Source organism: Grampus griseus (assembly GCF_964374135.1).
Source record: "Grampus griseus genome assembly, chromosome: 3".
Classification (NCBI taxonomy): Eukaryota; Metazoa; Chordata; class Mammalia; order Artiodactyla; family Delphinidae; genus Grampus; species Grampus griseus.
In genome coordinates, this window is record NC_139019.1 from 146,905,521 (window position 1) to 146,930,117 (window position 24,597).

General features: G+C 50.1%; 1 protein-coding gene across 1 annotated transcript in view; it reads right to left on the reverse strand.

Annotated features, from left to right (window-relative positions):
• The window catches only part of STK10 (serine/threonine kinase 10), a gene marked incomplete at its 5' end in the record, with an annotated part of 119,499 nt that overhangs the window by 91,648 nt on the left and 3,254 nt on the right, over positions 1-24,597 (reverse strand). Inside the window, one exon of the mRNA XM_082650902.1 lies at positions 3,837-4,001. Within this exon, the coding sequence (XP_082507028.1) occupies positions 3,837-4,001 (165 nt within the window). The remainder of the gene's footprint in view (positions 1-3,836; positions 4,002-24,597) is intronic.

Here is a 24,597-nt window from a genome sequence, read left to right on the forward strand (position 1 = left end):
ATCAACTATACTCCAATAAAACTTAAAACAAAACAACAACAACAAAAAAACACAGATGGCCGGGCCCTATTCTAGAGATTCTGATTCAGCAGGTCTGGGTTGGGCCCTAATATCTTGCACTTCAAACAAGGTCCCAAGTGCTACTGCTGCTACTACTGGTCTGAGAGGTTGTACTTTGAGAACCACTGATCTATTAAAAGATCAAGTGCAAACTCTTCACCTGGGCATTCGAGGCTCTCCACAACATCGCCTCCTATGACTGCCCTCATCTTTCACCACGTGCTGCCCCAAACCTAGTCCACCGTGATCCCAACATGTCACACCTTTCCCGCCTGCACACCACGGCCCATGCTGATTCTCCTGCTTGAAACATTCTGTCTGTCTTGATCCACCCAGTTCCAGGGCCACCGTCCCTGATTTCACAATGTCTAAAACCCAAATCTTCAAAAATGACGAGATGGCACCTTTAAGGGTCTACAAAGTAACAAATACAGGCTATAGGGCAAGTACAAAAGAGGAGGGTGAGAAATGATTTTGACCAAAACAGCAGCCCTGGATAAGAAAGTACCAGCCTAAAGCGACAACTTTGGGACAGAAAATTCTGGTGTATCTGTTTAAACAACCTCATCACAGTCACTGTCCAGTTACAAATTGTCCTTTTTCTCCATCGGGTTTTCCAGCTCTGCCACTTTCTAGCTATGTGGCCTGGCAGGGGGGGAACTTACTCAGTATCTTTGTTTCTCACTTTCATCTATAAGATGAGGATAAAGCAACAACCTCAAAGAATGAAGATTAAATGACATAATGCAAGTAAAATGCACAGCAAAAGGCCCAGCAAAAGGCCCAGCACACAGTAAGCCTTCAATAAATGTTAGCTGTTGTTGGTATTATCTTTGGACTTGGGAACGTAATGAACTTGGTATCCAGTCACAAACAATAATGGGAACAGACACATAAAACATGTTTTTCTTAATGGGTACGTAATCAGCAATTCAATGAAGGTTGTGTTGATGGATAGCAGGATAGATGGATGGATGGATGGGTGGGTGGGTGTGCATGTGTGTTGTAGGTAGGTGCTTTGATGGAAAAACTCATTTGTATAATATCAAAAGTGACTCTGGGGACTTCCCTGGTGGCGTAGTGGTTAAGAATTCGCCTGCCAGGACTTCCCTGGTGGCCCAGTGGTTGAGAATTCACCTGCCAATGCATGGAACACAGGTTCGATCTCTGGTCCGGGAATATCCCACAGGCCGCGGAGCAACTAAGCCCCTGTGCCACAACAACTCAACATGAGCTCTAGAGCCCACGAGCCACAACTACTGAGCCCACATGCCACAACTACTGAAGCCCGTGCTCCACAACAAGAGAAGCCATGGCAATGAGAAGCCCGCGCACCATGAAGAGTAGTAGCCACCCTCACCGCAACTAGAGAAAGCCCACACGCAGCAACGAAGACCCAATGCAGCCAAAAATAAATTAATTAATTAAAAAAAAAAAAAGTGGCTCTGTGAGACCGGCTTGGCAATAGACACTTAAAAATCTTAAAAATTCTCCTAAAGAGATTCTCAGGCAAGAACACAAAAATTCAAAGATGTCCATCACAGAGTTGCTTATAACAGCAATTAAAATTTTTAAAAAAAGCAACGGCCTAAATGCTCAATAGTCAGAAGATGGAATTCTACAGAAAAAGAAAAAGTGAAGATGCAGCTGTTTCCCTAAGGCGTGAAAAGTTGTTCTTAATATATCTTAAATACAAAGGGTAAAAAGTGAAGTAACTAGTCTGGTGTAAGTTTATCTTTTTTTAATAACTGTGAGTGTGTGTATATATAGAAAAAGTCCAGAAAAATATACTCCAAATGTTATCAGTGGTTATCTTTGGTGTAAAGATTTGGATGGTATTAATCGTTTTTGTTTTTGCTTTTCTGTATACTCTCATTTTCCTCTGATAGCCATATATTTTAAAATTTGTTTAATTTCTTAAAAGAAGAAAAATTTTTTAAAAGGCAGCTCCATGAATCAAGACAGAAGAAATGCATAGGGTCAGCTTCCTGGGCCTCAGCTATGTGACCATGAGCAAGGAGCCTGCCCTCTCTGTGCGTCTGTCCCCTCCCCTTTGGAAAAGGGTGACCAGTCCCCTGCCTGGCTCACCTTCCAAGGTGCCCAGAGACAGTGGATGAGGAAAGGCTTTGATATCCACAACTGGCAGTCAGGTGATGGTGGTTTTATTCCCCCCAGGGACATCTAGAAGACTCCCCAAGGAGATGCTCAGAGAAGCAAAAGAAAGCTGGCCTCCATTGCGGGGCAACCAGTTTTAGTGGACAGAGTTCTGGGCGGAGCTGGGGTGCCAAGTTCTCCCCCCCCTCGGACACTGGCTTCCTTCATTTCTGTGAAATGAGAGGGATGAACTTTGACAGTGGTTTCTAAACCACTCCTTTGGTTTTCTTAAATAACAGGATCCTTTTCTCAAATGAAACACAGATTTCTCCATTAAGCATCAGTAGCTCTGTTCCTCAAAATCAGGCATTCTGCGCAAAACGAATCAACTTGGAGTCCATTTCGCATTATTTCAAATGGGAAAAATTATAAAGCATGACATGTCAACTCAAGACTCCCCATTAATTTCCTAAAATGTAACTAACACATAGTAACACTCTCCCTGTACATGGCAAACTATCGTAACAGGAGGTTCAATGCTTAAAACATACCCTCTTGGGAATACCCTGGTGGTCCAGTCGTTAAGACTGGGCACTTTCACCGCCATGGGCCCAGGTTTGATCCCTGGTCGGGGAAGTAAGATCCTGCATGCCACGCCAAAAAAAAAAAAAAAACCCCTCCTGACCACCAAGTCATTATTAACAACCAGTAACTGCGGTAGCATGAGCCTGGGCCGCTCTCCCGGATCCGGCACATTCCGAGATGTCCAGCCCCCACTGACCCTCGCTCCCTTTGCAAACCGTCTACATGTGAGTCAGACAGTCTTCCAATTACATCTAGAATTCACGAGACTTCCTGCCCATCATCTCGTTACAAATGTTATGCTGAGTTTTAGGAACGTAAATATGGTGTTTTACGGGCTCAACACTGGCTGAAAAGGAAGTTTGGAAACATGTACCTTCTTTTATAAACTGAGAGGCATTAATACTAGGAGAACATCAATGCCGGAGCCATTCTGCAGGGCAGGCTCTACGAAAACCAGGGCACCCTGGAATTCCTCCAAGGGTGATGCTGAGTGGGGAAGGTGGGGATTGAAGCTGTATCTGCACTGTGCACCTCAAAATATGAGGTTGCTGACGGAGAGTGGGGGTTATTAAAGGGTTCCCTTTAGTGCTGCCATTGAAAGGCATCCCCTTGGAGCAGCCGCAGCAGTAGTAATAACGATGCCACCACAACAAATAATACAACAGCTCACACTCAGCGAACTCTGACATGTGCCAGCTACTCTTCCAAGCACCCGTCATAAATTAGCTCATTTAATCCCAGGAACAACTCAATGAGCTAGGTACTGTTATCATCCCCATTTTACAGATGGGGAAACTGAGGCAAGGAGAGGTTAAGAACTTGCCTAGGGTTATCCAAGCAGAGCTGCGATTCGAGGCCAGGCAGCAGAGTTTCAGAGTTCCTTCCCGCTCCAAACCACTACCCCTGGCCCCCCAAAGTGGGGAGGCTCTGCAGAAAGAGGGGGCAGGGAACCCAGAGCCCCCCCAACTTCACCTTGTCCTCGCCCCAGTCCTTGCCCTTAAAGCAGAAGCTGAGAAAGTGTTGAAGCCCTTAGAACCAAGCAGGGTCCGGTGGCACCAGGCCATGGGAGCCAAGGGGGACAGGCGGTGGCACCTTACCCACAGCTTCCAGTCATAGTAGTAGGCTCCCAGGAGCTTCACGATGTAGGGGTGGTCACAGGTGGCGAGGATCTCAATCTCCACGATGTAGTCCTCCAGCTCCTCCTCACTCTTGGTCTCAATTACTTTGGCGGCAGCCAAGGCACCTGTCTCCTTGTTCTTGGCCTGCAAAGTTGAAGACACAGAAGGTCAGCAGCCATGGTTGGCAGGAAGCTGACCCCTGGAGGCCAGCTCAGAGAGGTCCACGTGAGTGGGAAACAGAGGCCAGATGTCCAGATGCGGATAAGAGGCTGAAGTAGGAGGTACGCTGTTCTCAACAATGGCCAGTGCTCGCTCATTATGTCAGCTCAGGAGGGCATGCATCAGAAACAATGTTCTGTGGTTAATAATAAATTAAGTACAGTACACCCATACTATAGGATAAATAAAAATACAAGAGCAGCATAGATCTAGAAACAACAACATGGAAAGATTGTTTATTGTTCGGTAAAAGATGCAAGTCACCGAACAATAAAAGTGGTATGATGCTTTTTATATAAAAAATGGAAAACTACTCTTTTATAAATGCTCACACATGAACATAAATGCATGGAAAACTCTGGAGAGATACTGCCTGACAGCAGGCTGGGGAGGAGCCTGAAATGGGGACAGATTCAAAGGACACGTTCACTCTCTCTGTACTGTTTTAAAACTTTAATAGAATGTTTTCTGCATTTATTTGCATCATTTCACATACATTAAAAGTAAAACGAGGGACTTCCCTGGTGACGCAGTGGTTAATAATCTGCCGGCCAATGTAGGGGGATGAGTTTGAGCCCTGTCCAGGGAAGATCCCACATGCCGCGGAGCAACTAAGTCCAAGCACCACAACTACTGAAACCCGCGTGCCTAGAGCCCGTGCTCCGCAACGAAGAGTAGCCCCCGCTCGCCGCAACTAGAGAAAGCCTAGTTTCTCTTCGTGGCTGCAGCAACGAAGACCCAAGGCAGCCAAAAATAAATAAATAAAGTAAAATGAAAAGGGTTTTTAGTGCCCACCAGTTACAGGGGAAGTAGCTCCTAGATGCATTTCACCTGGTCGTAACAACAGTTTCTTATGTGATGAAAAAGAGAGAATTTCACACGTATGAGGATAGCTATAAATTTTTAAAAACGGAAAATAAGTGTTGGTGAGGATGTGGAAGAATTGGTACCTTTGTGCATTGCTAGTGGGCATGTAACATGGTGCAGCCACTGTGGAAAAGAATTCCCAGCAGTTCCACTCAGGTATATTTGCAAAAGAACTGAAAGCAGGGATTTGAGCAGTATCTGTACACTAACGTTCACAGCAGCGCTATTCACAAGAGCCAAAAGGTGGAAACAACCCAAGTGTCCATCAGCAGATGAATGAATAAACAAAACGGGGTACGGTCAGCCCTCCCGCATCCTTGGGTTCCACATCCTCAGATTCAACCAACTGCAGATCAAAAATATTCAGAAAAAAAAAAAAACAAACAGAAAGTTCCAAAAAGCAAAGCTTGAATTTGCCACGTACCTGGCAACTATTTATACAGCACTGACATAGACTTAGGTATCATAAGTAATCTACAGAGGACTTAAAGTATACAGGAGGATATGCATAGCTTATATGCAAATACTATGCCATTTTATATAAGGGACTTGTGTATCCATGAATTTTGGTATCTGCAGGGGGTCCTGGAATCAATCCTCGTGGGATACCGAGGGAGGACTATATATACATCCAATGGACTATTATTCAGTCTTAAAAAGGAAGGAAATTCTGACACAAGCTACAACATGGATGAATCTGGAGGACATTATGCTAAGTGAAATAAGCCATTCACAAAAGGACAAATATTGCATTATTCCACTTAAATGAGGGTCCCTAGAGTAGTCAAATTCATAGAGACAGAAAGTAGAATAGAGGCTACCAGGGGCTGGCTACCAGCAGGAATGGGGAGTTAGTGTTTAATGGGTACAGAGTTTCTGTTTGGGATGATGAGAAAGTTCTGGAAATGGATAGTGGGGAAGGCTGCACAAACACTGTGAACATACATAATGCCACTGAATTGTACAGTTAGAATTTGCTAAAACAGTCAATTTTATGTTATGCATATTTCACCACAATTTTAAAAACTGAGAGCGAGCAAGAAGTAACCGTGTAATAGTGCAAAAGCAATTTCACCCACGATGAGCTGGTGCGCAGGAAAAGGGTGCAGGGCCCACTGTTTCCCAGGTGGTCCCGTGAGCCTCGGGGGCCGCTGCTGGGAGCACCCACCCACCATGCTGCTGTTGGTGGTGGGAGATGTCCCGGTGTTCAAAGAGAGCACGCTTTCCTACAACACGGGCCTAAAAGCCAGCTGCTCGTCTGCAGCCTTTGAACAGCAGTCTGCTGTGGAAAGCACGGAAAAAATGAGCCACCCTGGACTCCACCGTGGTGCCTTCCCGTGGACAGCACCACACGCCACTCGCCTAACAGGACAACTCTGCCAGCTGATCCGCTGGAAACGCCAATGGCTGAGTCGCTCCTGCATGCCCAAGTACCCCTGGGGATGACAACCGGCATTCCCATCAGCTCACGTGACACCCCATTCTACAGACTTAGAGAGGGCACGAGACTGGAACTAGGGAGGCAGCACGAAAATGTGAATCTGGGTCCTCTAACTTCCAGGATTCTGAGCACTTTCCACTATCACACAAGGTCCCCCTGTCATCTCCAGAACTCAGAAGCCTCTGAGACCAGATGCCAACACGCAAGAGCACCCCCAGGCCAGCCCTGCACAGGGCACTCGCAATGCTGAGACAATGACCCTCCTCCTGGCCTCAAGGAGCTCAAGGGCCAGCTGGAGAGACCCACCCCTCTACTGCCTGTGGCAAGATGGTGAGCTTATGGGGGGGTGGGGGGTGGAAACTGGGAGGGGGCGCCAAGCCCCGCTAGGGAAACTTCCGGAAGGGAGTGATGCCAATAGGCAATTTATACGCTCATTTGTAAATTTACTCCCAGTTTAGGTAAATGTTTCTGCTAACTGAGCTGCAAAGTCCCCAGGTCCCAAGCAGTGACAATCACGGTTTCACATTTGTCAAGGACCCACTCTGCAAGGGACCCTGGTCCACACTTCAACCTGTGCTAACTCATTTATCTCCTCATTTATCATCATGTAGGTGCAATTATTATCTCATGTACAGATGAGGAGACTGAGGCAGGGTCCCAGCGACTTGGGTGACAGAGCTGATCTGCAACGCTGGCAGCCCTGCTCCCGGGTCTGCACTCTTGGTGGCCACAGTGTATGGAACCTTCCACATCTGGCCCAGGAGCTCCGTTCGGGGAAGGCAATTTCATGCGGGGCCATTCCCCTGAGATCAGTCCCTGTCCTAGAATTCACGCTGCTCACTCAGCCCTACCTGGGTGGGGTCCTCCCCCGTGAACTCAGTTTAGAAAGTTTGTTCAGAATGCCTTAGAACCTCATTGATTTAGCATTTGGGCGCTCACACACACACACACACACACACACACACACTTAACTGATGATGTGCCTGCCTTTTCATTTGTTGTAAAGCTGATTTTCTCCTGTCCCACTAGGGGACCATCCAAGCATCCTTTCACATTGTACAGTACTCATGCTCTTCCTCCTCTCCAAATCCAGAGAGAAGTTAAGGGCCCACTCTGCTCCTTTACAGAGAAGCCAGGAGCGGGCTTAGTGGGTGGCCAGAGCTAGGGCCAGGTGACCAAGGCACCCACCCTGAACATGCCCTCCCAGCCCCCAGCCACAGCAGCACAGGGAGAGCTGAGCTCACCTTTCACTCCTGAGAGCTGGTGAAGGAGGCTGCAGCCACCTTTTCCTGGGTTTCCTTAAAAGGTCTGTTTTCTCCTGAAGGTAGGCGAGGCCCAGGCGGGGACCGTTTTCCAGGAGTGCACAAAACCTGTTTTGCCCTCCATCCTGAAAGGCAGCACTGACCAGAGGTCCCAGCCTCTGGCGGGGTGCCAATATCAAGACGGAGGATCACCCGCTGCCCAGCACCTCACTCAGATTTCACAGAGAGCCAGGGCCTGCCAGAAAGGGGTTGGTAGCAATCGTGGTACATAAAGTGACTTGGCCAAATTAAGTTCTCTAAAAGCCTGGTTAAGGCAGTATCAACTGGGGAAAAAAAAGCACATGAGAGTTGTGGGCTAAGTTTTATTTGGGGCAAAACGAGGACTACAGCCCAGGAGGCAGCACTTCAGATAGCTCTGAGAAACTGCTCCAAAGAGGTAGGGAGGAAGGTCAGTATACATGTGATTTGGGTGAAGGGGGAGTACATGCAATCCAGCACATATTTTTTGCAGGTTTCTGCTAGTCTCCTGAAGGTTACTGCTAGTCACAAGGAGCAGACGTCACCACGAAGGATCTTACTGCTTTTCTAGATATGAGGAGATACAAGAATTGGGCTCATAAAATTGTCTCCTGAAAATATCTAACGATCTGAAGACCTGTTCTGCCAGTTTCTTCCAGTGCACAGAGCGCCTCATCTCTGCTCTCCACCCTGAATTCCTTTCAGGGAGTGTTGAAAGTCAGCAGCCGCAGCAGCAGCTCATGATTTGATCCTTGTAGAGGTAGATGACAAGTGCCAATTTGTAGGTGACAGCAGCAATCTATCACCTTGAGGCCACAGAGAACGTAATGATGGCTGATGATAAAAACAGCTAATACTGTCTAAGCAGTCACTGTGTGCTGCGACAGGCCCCGAGTGGAATTTCTCATTTCATCCTCAAGGCAACCCTTAGAGACAAATATCACCATTCCCGATTTACAGATGAGGAAACTGAGATTCAGAGAGGCACGGTGAGTGTCTCACGTCACACAGCAAGGGGGAAGGTGAAGGCTGAATACAAACTCAAGCCTGCCTGGCTCAAAGAGCCTGAGCTCCAAATCACTTCCCAGCACGCACTTCTTGGCGAGTGCCCAGCGTTCCCTGCTCCATCTCCCTTTGCTAAAGCCAATAGCAACCTCTCAGCGTCAGAGCGCCTGGCAGCTGCGGAGGACTGAAACTGCCAGGATTTAATCTGCCCACGAGTCATTAAGGCAGGTGCCAGCCATCACGTCCATTTCCCAGATGAGCAGACTGAGGCTCAGAGAGCTATGAGGACCCACCCAGGATTGTGAGCTGTGGTGGTCTCCTGACTCCCAGTCCAGTGATCTCTTTACTACACTAGGCTGGCAGGAATCAGCTTAATTCTATTCATTCATTCATTCAACCATTATTTACTGAGTCCATATTATGTGTGAGGCACTTTTCTAGTGAAGAGTTTCTGCCTAGAGGGAGAATCAGCAGGTTGGAATCACTGCCCTCCCATAGCATAATTCACCCTTCCCTGATTTGTCTTCAGAGGAGCCAACCCACTCTCATTCCCAGTCCCTAAGCTGTAACGGGGCTGATTCCACCACCCTATCTAGAAGCAGGTGGGTGACTTATGCCGGCCAGTCAGAACACTGCATTCCCTCTAACCACAGTGATTGGTTCAGGGATAGACACGTAATCCAGTCAGCTAATGAAATGCAACCTCAGAACAGTTGCTGCCCCAAGCCCTCCTTTACTGCTAGCCTCCAGCACTGCCTACCACAGTCCTGGAGCTTCTAGGTCATCGTGCTCCCAAGGGGAGACTGAAAATGAAACTAGCTCCAAAGTAGCAGAGCCTAGAGAGGGCCCGAGAGGACACTGCTAGATCCCCTCAATTAATTTTTACAATAGGGTGGTGTTATTATTAAGAGCCTCATTTTATATATGTAAAAGAACTGATGCTCAGAGAGGTGAAGTCACTTGCTCAAAGTCACACAGCAGGTAAAACAGCAGGGCTGGGAGTTGAATTGGGGCCTGTGTGACTTCAAAGTCCATGACCGCTTTGCCAGAGGTGCCTGTAAATTCTGCCAAGGTCCTTTCTGGGTCTCTGCATCCCCCTCTGTGCCGTAGGAGAGAGGGGAAATGATAACCAAGCTCTCTCCAGGGTCTGATGTGAGGGCATCTTGGGGAGTGGGTGGGTACTGGAAAGCTAAGGGCGTCCACGTGAATGGGGCACCCACGGGAGTTGATAGGCAAGAAGTCATATAAAGAACAAGTGGCTGTCTGTGGCCTCTGACGTCCGTCTCTCCCACCGGCCGAGGCAAGACTGAGGTCCAGCAAAAGATGGGGGGAGCGCCCACCTAGCCCTCCACTGCTGGCCGGCAATGACTAACGCCTCAGCCCACACCCTTGAGAGCACACACACAGTGGCCACTTGTGCTTTCTGCCCAGGCACCTCTGTGCGAACAATCCTCCCCCTTGTGCGGCGCGGGGCCCAGCCCGAAGGAGGTGGGAACAACCCTCCCAGAAGAAGCCCTGTCCCACCCAAAGTGCCCAGCCAGCCCAGTCAGGGACTGGGAGCTTCCTGAAAGTCAACCACACAGAGACGGCCAGCTGGGCACAGCCCCCAGGCCCTCCTCTTCCCTCCTGGCTGCAGGCTAATCACTCTGTCCCTCCCTCCTCCTCCAGGGAAAGGGCTGATGTCACAGAACTCAGGGACCAGGAGGAACGTTAGCCGCCCCTCCTAAACCCCAACTCCCAACTCCCAGTCTGCAGATGGGGAAACTGAGTCTGTGAAGGTCATGCAGTGCCCAGAGTCTGATCTGTGACAGCTGCCTTATCTGCAGAACCAAAACAGAGTAAATGAGAACACAAAAGCAGAAGGGCCTGGGGGGGCGTGTTGCTGTGGCACGGCTCACTTCAGGCCTGGGAGGCAGTGGAGCTGCCTGGAAATGAATCCTAAAGCAGGGCAGCAGGGGAACTGGCCGGCATCCATTTTCCCCTTGAGGATTCACAACTCCAGTTCCCTTTGGGAGCCGTCTCTCTTTCAGTCTCAGTGCGAGAGATTCATGAGGCGCTGCTGAGCCCACCTGGTCCTGGCACACAGCCCAGCCCAGCCCAGCCACTCAGTCCTGACCCTCTCAGTCACAGCCAGTGGCAGGCCAACAGGGTCGTACCTGAGTGGTCTTTTGGTTTGCTTTTGGGTGTTTTTTTTTTTTTGTAAAATTATCAGCAAATGTTTTTTCTTTCTCTGGGGTTGCTAAACTGGCAGAACAGAAGGCTGGAGGGTCTTGTAGCCCACCTTGCCACCCCTGTGAAGAGCCTGCTTGAGGGTGAGGCCAAGACCGGGAAAGATGAGACCAGCCACAAATGGAGGAGGGCAGATGCCGAGGGTCTGCGAACACCTTGCGCCAGCTGATCTTGAAGGAAGGATCTGCCCTTAGACTTTCCTCAGGGAACCAACGAACTCCCTTTTGAATGACTGTCATTTGCACCAAAAAGGAAATGAGCTCCCCAACACTGAGGTTATTCCAGCAGAGAGCAGACATCTATGGAAATACTTCACCATGCAACACCTGGTAACGAGGTGCTCTTCACTCCCAAGGGCACCATGACCTACAAAGTGACCTTCACTGAGGCCTCTCGGAGGACCTGACTGATAATCTAGGATCAGGGACCCAGATGGGAAACGTGGTTACTAACGGGCCACAGGCAGACAGAAACCATGGGATTCTTCTGCCAAAAGACTGTTCCTCCCAAAAAGCGGAGAAGATCACTTTACACTTATTAAATTAACAAAGCAAGGGACTTCCCTGGTGGTCCAGTGGTTAAGACTCTGTGCTTCCAATGCAGGGGGCACGGGTTTGATCCCCGGTCGGGGAACTAAAATCCCACGTGCCACAAGGTATGGCCAAAAAAAAAAAAAAAAAGGGCAAGGAAAAATGACCACCTCTACTGCTGGTAACCAGACGGGTGGTAAAATGCATAAACTGATTACTGACAAGAGTATAAACAGATTCAATCCTGTAAAGATGAAAACTGGCAATAGGTTTCCAGAGCCTTGAAAATAACTTTTAAGCCTATTAGCCCTCATTCCTGAGAATGTAAGGCCAGGAAATAATTCCAAAAAAGACAACAGAAGACATGTACTAGGATCACATTCACATTAGCCCACAATTATGGCGAAAAACAAGGAAATAACCCTAATGTTCAACTACAGGATGATGTTTAACTTAGTGGGATATTAAGCAAGGCTTTAAAATGATAACTAGGAAAATAATATAGTAATGAGAAAAAATAATTAAGCCATAACAAGTAAACAAAGCTGGATGATAAAACTGTAGCTAAGCTATAACTCCGGGAAAACTGTGTGTGCCTCCAGACAGGGAGGTGCTGAGACACAGCATGAGGGATGCAAGTGGTTTCTAAAGGTAATTTTCACCCAATGACATCCGGCAATTACCCACAGGGGGCCCGGTGAGGACAGACTGGGGTTGGGGCACAGAAATTGACCAGTTCATCCAGATCTTGCCTTAAATGTTTCCAGAGATGGGCACTCTCTCCTCTCGGAAACCCACTTGAGCTGTGCTGTCCAATATGGTAGCTACTAGCCCCATGTGGCTATTTCAATGACCTGAAATTAAATGAAATTTAAAATGGAGTTCCCCGGTTACATTAACCACACTTCAGGTGCTTAATAACCACATGTGGCTAGTGGCTACCAGACTGAATAGAGCAGATACAGAACAGTCTCATCACTGCAGAAAGTTCTGGTAAGTGGGCAGCTTTGCACTCAAGGCTGCACCTGGCAGAAAAGGCATTCTCACAGAGGTGAGGGAGCATCTAAAACACTCCCAGATCCAGCCTCAGAAACATGCATTGCTTTCTCTAGGAAGAAACAAAGGGCTTGAGCGCAGAAAGCGGGTAGAAGAACATTGGGTGGTGATCATATGCTCGTGAGGTCGCCTAGCAACCTGGCTGGGCGGCAGGCGTGAGGAAAGGCTCTCAGCTGACCTGTCAGAGGAGCAGCCCAGGCGGGTGGGTCAAAGCTGAAGGATGGTGCGGTCAAGGCGAATCAATCCCCTTGATTGATTCTGGACGCTGGGCCAGGCATGTGTCAAATGAGGTTCAGGCCACTGGAACCGAGAAGAGGCTTGGTGTGTGCCCCACAATATACAACTGTGGTATCCCTGCCTGAACACACTTAATCTTTGCCTGGTGACGACGGTTACCAATGGCGGGAAAGGCTTCAACTCTATTAAGGAAGGAGGAAATCGGGCCCCGGAAGAAACAGGGTCACAGCAGAACCGGCTACGTGCAGGAGAAGGGCCCAACATCAACTCAAACAGGGTGGTCTGAGGGCTGCGGACAGGATGGGTGGCAGATATGGCCTTGGGCTCAGATGCTGCCACCGCCCCCGGGCTGTTGGGCATGAGTGGGCGGGCAGAGTGGAGCCACAGGCACCACATGCCAAGAAGAAAAAGGCCTGCTGAGGCCTCCTATGGTCTCTTGAGGCAGGATAAGGAGCGCCCCACCTTAGCCAGCACGGGTCCATGAGGGATGCAAAGTACTGCCACCTCCTCCTGTAGAAAACGAAGGCCCAGGTAGAGAAGGTGACTTGTCCCAGGTCACACAGCTAGGAAGTGGCTGCCAGGGTTCGACTCAGGTCCAGCTCTCTGCCCAGTGCTCCTTCCCCTCAGAAGCCCTCCAGAGGGAAATCTCCAGGGGCTCCCACCCAACTGCTGTGTGTGCCAATCCCCCTTTCCCACGGCTCCCTCCGTTGCCTTTAACCAGAGACCCTCTTAGGGCAAACCCTCAAGGGCTCCCTGCTGCTGACACGATCAAGCCCAAGTTCCCTGGCCCAGAGCCTTGGTGACCTGCCCCCTTCACTTGTCCAGGATCCCACTGCTCCCCTGCGTTCACCTCCTGCCACAGCCAGTGCCTGACTGCTTCCTACTTCCATGCTTTTCTTTATGCTCTTTCCTCCACCTGGAGTGCCTCCGCCATACCTGTGGTTTAACCATCCCACAAAGTCTAACTCAACCACAGCCTGCTCCAGGAAATGTTCCCAGCACCCCAGCCCCCCTCCCCTGCTAGAACTTCTTCACACCTTATTAGGGCTTTCATCACAGACTGCCTGGAGCCATAGTCATTTGTGTTCACAAATTCTCTCTGACCTGGCTGTGAGCTCTGAAAGGCTAAGCCCGTGTCAGATTCATCTTGTTCTGCCCCAGAGAGCCTAGAACAGAACAGCCAGTGGATGGGTGGGAGCATGGGAGGGTGGGTGTGTGGGAAGATGGGAGGATGGCTAGCCAGACAGGCAGATGGGTAAGTGGCTAGATGAATGGGAGGATGCGTGGGAGGGAAGGCATATGGAAGGATGGGTGTGTGGGAGGATGAATGGATAGATGGGTGGGTGGATGGGAAGATGGGTAAGTGGGCAGATGGATGGATGGATGGATGGATTGGCAGATGGATAGGAGAGTGAGTGACTAGGAGGATGAATAGATGGACGGGGGAGAGGGATAAAAAGGAATGAAAGGTATGTCTAGGGAGCAGACAATCATCAAGTCTTCCTTTCTTCCCAAAAGGTACCAGAGCCTACCTTGTTGCTGGCTTCTGTGAACAACCAGCCTCTCTTCTTCCCTCTATACTACAGCCAACAAAGTTCTTTTTACAAGTACTGATGCTACTCCATCCAATATCCCCAACTTAGTAAACTGAAAAATGGGCAAATTTCTTTTTTTTTTTTTTTTTTTGGCCTCAATACACGGCATACAGGATCCTACTTCCCTGAGCAGGGATTGAACCTGCACCCCCGGCACTGGAGGCTCAAGTCTTAACCACTGAACAACCAGGGAAGTCCCAGAAATGGGCTAAATTCCTATCAAGTGATTTCTGGAATGGAAACAGCACAGGACCTAGGTTCAAATTCCAACTCTACTACTTACCAGCTACGTGCCCTTGGTGAAGACAGGAAACTAGACTTTAGTTTCCTGACGGAGATGGAGATAATTCCAGTGACATGAAAAAGTTTATGAGCCACCACGGGTTCGTCAGTTGACTATTGGTTGTTACTACCTTCACTGGGACTGTGTATTTTTGGTTTTCAAAAGCCTAAAACCATGTTTATCTCGTTCACCAAGGTATCTATTATTCTATCTGGCCAGTAAGTATTTTAAAATAACAGATGGATGGATGGATGGATGGATGGATGGGTGGGTGGGTGGGTGGATGGATGGATGGATGGATGAATTGGTGTGTGTATCTCCTTGTAAACAGAGAGAAATGAGGCCTCCCCATAAAAGAAAGGAAAGTGGCATGAAGTCCATTGTCTCCTCAACACATTTAGATTTCTGAATCTAATCTGTTCTCTGGTTTGGGAAGATGGGCCGTCTTTACCTTGGGAAAGCCAAAGCCTTTGACCGGGCCAGGACATACGCAGTTAATGAGAGGAAACCACTTCCTGATCAATAATCGCCGGGCCAAGTTTCAGTTCAGTGACAAATGAAACGGCTGAGTTTCAGAACAAGTAACACTTAAGGACGGCAAAGATTATGAAGCACAAAAGCAGAGGAGTAACGTGGCTTCCAAAGACGGGCATTTAATACTCTCTCCCTTGGGGAGGAGAAGCCTGGCGCGCAATCCTGGCACAGCAGGGAAATGCTGAGGCGCCAAATCCTTCTGGGCCAGCAAATAAAAAAGTAAAACCCGAACAGGATTGGCCCCAAAGATACCGTGTCATAGCCTTGGCTAAAAACCCGGGCAACCTGTCCAACTTGGCTGGGGATAGGAGAGGTTTCAGATCTCAGCTCTTCAAAAGTTCTGGGGAATCCAACCCCGCGTTATCACTGATAAAGCAAGTGGGACAGGTGACGTGGGCTCTGCCTCCTTGAGGCTCCTGCTCCCACCTTTCCCAGGCTCCCTCTACCCAGAGGACTGGGAGAGGACTGGGTGCTGAGTCACGGGGGGGCGGGTGGCCTGGGGTCGACGGCACAGAGGAAGGAAGCACCTTTATCCAGGCCGCCGCCCTGGACCCACTCCCTGCACATGCAGGCACCTTTAAGCCTCACCTCACTCAATCTTCACCACAACCTGGGGGTCATGTACTTTTATCAACCCTGTTTTCTAGTCAGTCCCAAATCTCAGAGAACTTAAGGTTGCCCTGTGCTTTCAATCAACAGTACTTTTTGTGCTGTTTTTTATTATTCCAAAAGCATTACACACTCGTTAAAGAGCATCTTCAAAACATACTGGTATAAAGAAGAAAATCAAACCAGGCATCGTCCCAGAGATAACCGCCTTAAGCATCTTGGAGCACCTCCTCCCAGATTCCACAGTACAGAGGCATCTGGACTTGTCTGGAACCCCACCCTAACACCTCCCAGCTGTGTGACCCCAGGGGACTTACGTGACCTCTCTGTCCCTCACTTTCCTGCTTGGTACAATAAAGATGTTAGCAGTTCCCACCTCATGGGCTGTTGTGAGCATTCAGTGGGTTAATACGTCAAAGACGCTTAGAGCAGGGCTGGGCCGTAGTGCACGCCCCACAACTGTCCACTCATGCTTGTCTCTCTCTCTCCACAAATGTGTCCTTGCATACTTCATAAAAATGGGATTCAACTGTATACATTGATTTATCATTCTCCTTTTTACTTAGCAATATGCCACGAACAGCCCTTCCGATCACAAAACACCTTCCACAGCATCCCCTCCAACTACTGCAGACTGAATGGTGGGCCCACCGTAGGTCTAACCAATCCCCTGTCGTTGGGCTCTCTACCCTGGTCACAGGGCGCTGCGTCCAAAAGCCTGAGACTTGATTTACAGGTTGCCAGACAGGTCTCCAAGTGGCAGGGTCACTCCAGGCCTCACGGGTCACACAGGTGGGTACCCTAGATAGCACTGAGATGTGAGGCCAAGCCTGGGTCAGTTTTGCTGTGTGCCCTTAGGCACTGGCCTTGTAAGTTTGCAGGTGTAAAGACACTTTGGTCCCACCTATGAAAGGGACTGTATTATCCCCCTTTTTCAGAAAAGGAAACTGAGGCTCAGAGGGGTGACATCACTTGCCCAAGGTCACTCAGCAAAGACAACGGCCTTGCTGGGACTCATGGGATGAAGGGCATCACCCAGTCCAGAGCCTCTGAGGAGGACTCTTGTGGGAGGTGTGGGGTGATTCAGGGGTCTTCTGAGGTGTACCCTGCTGGTCCCCACAGGTGGTCCTGCAGACAGATCAGAAGCTCGGGATGGGGGACAGAGGCTGGCACTGGTGCTTGGGGTTCCAGATTCCTCATGAACGGAGGCACACCAGTCACCTCTCCTCAGCCCCAGCTGTCACCTCGAAGTGGGTGCGGGGGTGTTGTAGGCACTCGGGGAGGAAAAGGAGGCTTGAGAAAGAACTAGGCCTACCCAGTCTGGCACCAGAGCCCACCAAGATGCAAACCAAAGGTAGAAAGAGGGCTTCCCTGGTGGCACAGTGGTTGAGAGTCCGCCTGCCGATGCAGGGGACATGGGTTCGTGCCCCGGTCCGGGAAGATCCCACATGCCGCGGAGCGGCTGGGCCCGTGAGCCATGGCCGCTGAGCCTGTGCGTCCGGAGCCTGTGCTCCGCAACGGGAGAGGCCACAGCAGTGCAAGGCCTGCGTACCGCAAAAAAAAAAAAAAAAAAAGGTAGAAAGAATCTCAAAGCCCAACAGAGAGGCATGCCAGCTCTGATGGGGTCATTCCTCAGGGCGACAAAGCCAGCTTTGTGACAACCACCTCAGAGGGCCAAGAATTGGGTCTGGGCTGCCAGACAAGACAGGCTGGAGCTTTCCAGGAAGGAGGGCGAAGGGAAGTGAGGCACCGGCATCAGCTTCTCCCTCCAGGCCATGAATGCTGCTCTTCTGGCCATCCAGGATGGCCTTGGCTATCCTGGACCAACTGGTCACAGGGCGGGCATGGAGCTGAGACTGCCCTCCCCGGGCAGGGAACTTCTCAAAGGCTGGACGGAGCCTTCTTTGTTCATCCTCATTACACAGCCGTAAGCTTTAGGCTGATCCCCGGGACGCGACACACCAGCGTCTACCCAGGAGCAGCCTCCAGTGTAACAAGCAAGGGAAGGTGGACCACGAGCCTCAAGGGAATCTGCCTGTCAATCGTCAGAAAGCCAGGCCAGGCAATCTAGTCAACCCGCAGAGAACATCATCATCACAATGACAACAGCCCCATGCACTTCTCCTTCCTCCATGCTGGGCACGGTGTTAGGGTTGGCCACACGTTTCCATCTTCACAAATTCCCTGAGGGAAGCACTATTTTGATCCCCATTTTACAGCTCAAGATACTGAGCCTCAGAGAGGTGAGGTGACTTTCCCAAGGTCACACAGCAAGCAGGCAGCAAAGCCAGGAGAAAGCTCAGAACTGATTTCAGTGCCTGCACTCATCACCACAGTGCTGGCCTGCCTAAAGAGAGGGGGGAGCCTGGGTCTGGCATTTACTACAATTCGTTTATTCATTCAGCAGTTATTAACTCAGTATCTACCACATACCTGTTATCCACAAAAGATGGATAATTCCCTGCTCTCCAGGACCTGACATTCTCCAGAGAGGAAAGAAAATAAACAAGGAGACACACAAGAGAATCCCAGTTTGTGACAGGAGGCTTGAAGGAAATCAGCAGGGAGCTGTCACTGTGGTCAGGAGGGAACATGGGAGTTGAGACCCAGAGGATGAGAAGGAGCCAGCTGTGCAGTCATCGGAAGAGAGTGGCAGGCAGAGGGACCAGCAAGTGCAAAGGTCCTGAGGCAGAAAAGGCTGTGCTTCCTTCAACTGCTCTCAGTGGCCCCCATCCTCCTTAGACTTGGAGGCTGGCTAATGTTAACTCTTTAGTCACCAGCATAGTGGTTAACCCTCCACCTGCCACCCTTAGGGCTTGAATTCTGGTTCTGGTACAGCCTGTTCTTAGGAGGAAAAAAATAAGCTATAGGAGAAGGAAGAAAAAAAATTGTAGCAAAGGGGAAAGCAGAGAGAAAGGGGAAGAGAAAGAGGAGTGAGCACATGGAGAGCGGGAGGAGGGGGTGAAAGGAGGAAGCTCTTTTGCAAGTCCCTTCCTCCCTGCCTATCCCTCCCTCCCTGCCAGCAGCCTACAGGAGTGCACAGCACCTTAGGGCCCACAAGGGCCTCAGGAGCACCCAGCTTCCCCACCCTGACACCGCCCCCTTCCCCTGCCACTTCCTCTGCTAACCCTGCCCAAGACCATCACCACTTCCTCCGCATTAGAGGCCACCATCGCCATCCCAGGGCTCAGATTCAGTGGAGGCTGAGGCAGGCCCGAAGAAGAGGCACATTCCTGGGCTCACAAATGTCAAGGCCACAGGAGATACCACACTGAAGGGACCCTGGACCCTCTCCTCCCAATAAGCCCATTTGTCTTCCCCTCTGTATTGTACAGCAGAAAAGGCAGAGGCTCCTGGCCAGAGATATCTGGGTTTAAGTCCCAACTTTGCCACGGAAGAGCTGTGTGATGCTGAGCAAGTCACTGTACCTCTCTGGGCTTCTGCATCATCAGGTGGGGATACTAACTCCTGCTTTTCATGGGGCTGGTAGAAGAATACATGATGGAATGATGGACAGATATGAACGGAGTGGGAGTTCCCTGGTGGTCCAGTGGTTAAGACTCCGTGCTTCCACTGCAGCAGGCATGGGTTCAATCCCTGGTTGGGGAACTAGGATCCTGCATGCCGCACGGTGAGGCCAAAAAAAAATGAATGGAGCAAAAGTCAACGCCCCACTCCTTTATCTTGTTCACCTGGGAACCCACGGTGCCTGACACGTAGCAGGTGTTCAGCTGATCATGCTAATGACTAACACCCATGTGAGCTTTTCCAGAGTCCTGGACTAAGGGGTTTACATGGGCTATTTCATACTCCAACAACCCTGTGAAGTAGTACCTTTCTGCAACTAAAGAAACGGAGGCACAGGTAAGTACTTTTCTCAGGATCACATAACCTGCAAGAGGGAGGGCCAGGCTTTAACTCCAGGAACCAGGATCGCATCCAAGTTCCCGGACCATCTCTAGTCCCTGGCAAACGTGAGCTTCCCTTCCCATCTCACCGACTCTGCTCTCTTTCCTTACTGACTACCAGGCCTAGTTCTCTAGAATCCTCCATGCCTCTCACCCACGTACAACATCTCCCTCTCGGGCTAGTCCCCTTCCATTAGTCACTTCCCCTCCCTGGACTCTAACTTGGGCTCCAACCACAGCTCTGGTCCTCCTCCCACCCCCACCAGCTCCAGCCACCAAGACGTGGCCACTCTGTCCCAGCCTTCACTCATCAGTGGCTACCCTGACCTTGGGCAGCCAGGATACCTGGCTCTGGCATCCCCCAATTGTGTGGGCAAGCCACTCCCCATCTGGTGACCATTCAAAGATCACTCTTCTCTAACACCACACAAGGCTGACCTCATGGCCTGGTCAGACCCCGGAGGCTTGGGGCAGGCAGGACGGTAACCGTCATATTCAAATCCCTCAACTTGGCATTCAAGGCTCTCTTGACTTGACTCCCACACACTGTTCTAGACCTGGCCCGCCCTGGCCAGCTCTCCAGGCCAAGCACAGCTCCCAAACCCACTGACCGCTGGGCTTGAGGAGGCATTTGAAATGTGTACAGTGGACCAGGGGGAGGGCACCAGGTGCTGGCGGACAGAGAGGCCAGATCTGCGCTGCCCAGTATAGCAGCCAAGGTCACTACCGAGCCCCTGAACCGTGGCTGGTCCACACCGAGACACACTGTAAATGCCAAACGCACACCAATTTCCAAGACTTAGTATGGAATGAGAACTTTAAATAACTCTTTCTTTGTATTGATTATATGCTGAAATGATCATACTTTGGAAATACTGGGATAATTAAAATATACTATTGAAATTCATTTCTCCTGGTGTTTTTCCTTGTTTGAATGAGGCTACTAGAACATTGTAAGTTGCACACGCGTCTCCTGTTACATACCCCTTGGACAGCGCTGGCCCAGAGGCTGCCCCTCACTTCCAGCAGACGTGGCCCCGCAGGAGTACACGTGGGCGGTACCAGCACATCTGATATTTCCACACAAGACAGGGATCAGGGTTCTTATGGGAACTCTCCTGATCTCAAAACGCCTGCAATCACTTCAAACTTGGTTCAGCCACCGTGGGAGCCACACAAACCCACCTGCAGGCCCTTCCTGGCTCAAGGGCCACCAGGGGACAACCTCAGGCCTCACTGTCTGGCCTCTCTCCTGGCCCAGACTTCCTTCCCTCCAGCCTTCTATCCCGTCCCACCCGCCCTGCCTGGTGGAAGCCGTCCCTTCTCACTCTAGCCCCATCTTGGTCCCGCTACAGCTCGCTCACCCTGGCAGAGCTTTCTTTTCCTCCCCCGTGTGGCCCTGAAAACAGCAGGGGTGGCAGGCGCCTGGCCCATCCTGAGCACCTATGAGCTACCGGTCTGATTCTCACAGCTGATCTGTGGGGTGAGTACTGGTCTCGGCCCCACTGGACACATGGGGAAACTGAGGCTCAGAGACAAGCCACTCGCCTGACGTCACACAGTGGCGAAGTGGGGCAGCCAGGGTTGAAAGCCTGGTCTGCCTGGCTGTGAGGCCCGAGTCTTTCATCACACACCCCCAGGGATGTGATACACACAGGTGAACGCGGCCTGTTTGCTGAACTGAATCGAGGCACATTCATTTGTATGAGGCAGCAGTGTGCCACGGGAGTGATCTTGTCCCCCAGGGGACATGTGGCCTTGTCCAGAGACATTTCTGGCAACTGCGGGTGGAGGAGGAGGTGCCGGCAGTGGTGGTACTTTTGTGGGTAGAAGCCAGAGATGCCGCTAACATCCTATAATACACAGGCAGCCCCCACAGCAAAGAATGAGCTGCCCCAAATGTCAGTAAGGTGGGGAGCCTGGTATCATGGACAAGCTACAAACACTGAAGGCCTTCTGCTTGTCCCCAGTTTAGCTGCAGTAACTGGCCAGGACCTTCTCCGTTTGATAGCAAGAGCATCAACCATAATGAACTATCATCCTTTCCTGCCCACTTCCTGGGTGGAGATCAGGTGCTGAATGTATTGCACCTCCCTAGCTCATCTCGTCCTCCATCGTCCTCCAAATTATCACCTCCATTTTACAGACAAGGGTCTGAGGCTCAGAAGGCGGGGAAATCACTTGTCTGGGGTTACAACCCAGATCCTCCTGAGCCCCAGTTGCTTCCCTTAACCACCCTGCTCCACTGCCCTCAGCAGGAGCTGGGCCTGGGAGTGACCATCCCGGGCTGTTTTCTCGGGGCCTGTGGGGCGGCAGCCCCTGGGGATTTCCCCCTAGTCCGGGTAACCTCGGGAGGCCAGGGAACCCTGGATGGAGGTGAAGGCTGGGGGCACCGTTAGTTGTTTAGCTCACTTCACCCTGGCCTGCTCTAGACCCAGCCAGAACAAGTCTCAGGGCGGCCAGTGCTAAACCTGCCCCTCCAGACCCAGGCAGACCCCCTGCGCAGGCAACATCCCCAGGAAGCTCCGGCCACCTTGGTTTTAGGACCCAGCCAGGAACCCACTCACAATAGCATGGACTTGTGTATAAAAACACTAGACTGAGCGGAAATAAGGTTACTGCCTGGGGGCAGAGCTCTTTCCGGAGGAGGAGGGGAGGCGCACGGGAGACCTCGGCAGACCCCGGAGGAAGGAGGAAGCGGAAACCGAGGCTTTAAAACTCTTAGGCAGAGATGAGGGGAAAGGAGCCGGCCTGGCCGGGGAGGGCCCAGAACCTCAGCTTTGTCTGAACTGGGTGGCAGGGCAGGATATGGCACCCGAAGGATGGGGGTTAACAATGGCTCTCTGAGCCCGGGGGCACCTGAGGTCCCCACCCATGGGGCAGACGCTGCCAAGATCCCGGGTTCCTGCAGGGTCCCAGGGGACTCGGGGACTGGCTCTTAAGAGAAGGCAAGGGGCAAAGGGGGCCGCTATTAACTTATCTCATTTTCTTTTAAAAACCACCCTCAAAGAGCCATGCATCACTCCCTCAACCGAGTAACTCCCTTCTAGGAGTCTAGCATAAAAAAATGATTTAAAATATAAAAACTTTACAAGCAAAGCTGTTCATCAATATAGAGTCAGCCTAGGGCTTCCCTGGTGGTGCAGTAGTTAAGAATTCGCCTGCCAATGCAGGGGACATGGGTTCGAGCCCTGGTCCGGGAAGACCCCATATGCCGCGGAGCAACTAAGCCCGTGCACCACAACGACTGAGCCTGTGCTCTAGAGCCCGTGAACCACAACTACGGAAGCCCGCGTGCCGCAACTACTGAAGCCTGGGTGCCTAGAGCCTGTGCTCCACAACAAGAGAAGCCACCGCAATGGGAAGCCCACGCACCGCAACGAAGAGTAGCCCCCGCTCGCCGCAACTAGAGAAAGCCTGCGCGCAGCAACAAAGACCCAGTGCAGCCAAAAATAAATAAATAAAAATATACAGTCAACTTTGCTATAAAGTTTACTTTAAAAAATGCCAGTTTTGTTTCAACGCCACTGATGTATTAGGGAACAATTTTATCAAAACGCTAAATTCACATTTGCTTATGTTCTGTTCTGCCAGAAACGCTAGGTGAACACAGAAAACTTCACCCAGATGAGCCAAGCAGCAAAGGAATGCACAAATGGCACAGGCACCTCAAACATCTCTCAGCAACCTTTAAGCCACACCCACCCCATCTGGGGGTCCAACGTGCCCCCTGATTTCAGATAACCCTCTTTTCAGATAACCCTCCTTTCACAGCTTCACATACTGCAATGCTTCCCACCCACAGCCACAAGCATCCTTGCAGACCTCTTTCCCAGTTCAGTGTTGTATTTATTGTGATAATTTTGTCTTTCTTATCTGCAAAACTTGTGTAAAACGGTGCTACTTGTTTTTTAGGTTCCTATCTTTATTTTTTTCTAATGTGCTGATGAAGTTTTTGAGTGTTGTCCCCTTAGCCCCATTTTTCTCACAAGGCCTCTGATTTTTGTTGCATGTTTTGCACAATTCAGGGATTTTTAGGAAGGCGTATTTACACTACAGCGGACCTGACTGTATTGTGTAAAGGGCTTAGCACAGCGCCTGGCACATGATAAGCATTTAATCAATTTTAACTTGTTGGGCTTCCCTGGTGGCGCAGTGGTTAAGAATCCGCCTGCCAATGCAGGGGACACTGGTTCAAGCCCTGGCCTAGGAAGATCCCACATGCTGCGGAGCAACTAAGCCCGTGTGCCACAACTGCAGAGCCTGCGCTCTAGAGCCCGTGAGCCACAACTAGTGAGCCCGCATGCCACAACTACTGAAGCCTGTGTGCCTAGAGCCCGTGCTTTGCAACAAGAGAAGCCACAGCGATAAACCCACGCACCACAACGAAGAGTAGCCCCCACTCGCCAAAACTAGAGAAAAGCCTGCGTGCAGCAACGAAGACGCAGTGCAGCCAAAAATAAATAAATTTATTTTAAAAAAATTTTTAACTTGTTAATAGTAAAAAGAAAATGGGGGGGTAGGAATTAAATATCCAATAAGATTAAAATCATGGGGGCACTGAGCCATCCCAGAAGGTATGTGTGAAACATTTAGAATAACACAGGAAGAGGCTTTAGGAATGAAAGATAACATAAAACACTGTAGGTGTGTATTATTACAACCCTGCATTAAAAAAATTTTTTTCTCCATAAAAATCGATTAAGTCTGGAAGGAAATATATCAAAATGTCAACAGCAACTGATGGGACTTAAGGTAATGTTTTTCTTTTTAATTAAAAACAAATTTGTACTATACACCTAATTTTGCAAAATCATAAACATTTTAAAAGCTTAAAGACAACATAAGACAACAACTAAAGCAATTTTCAAGAAGCAGAAAAATCATCTCAGCCTGTTAACCCAACTCTTCATGCCCCCATGCTCCCTGTCTCTGTTCAGCACATAA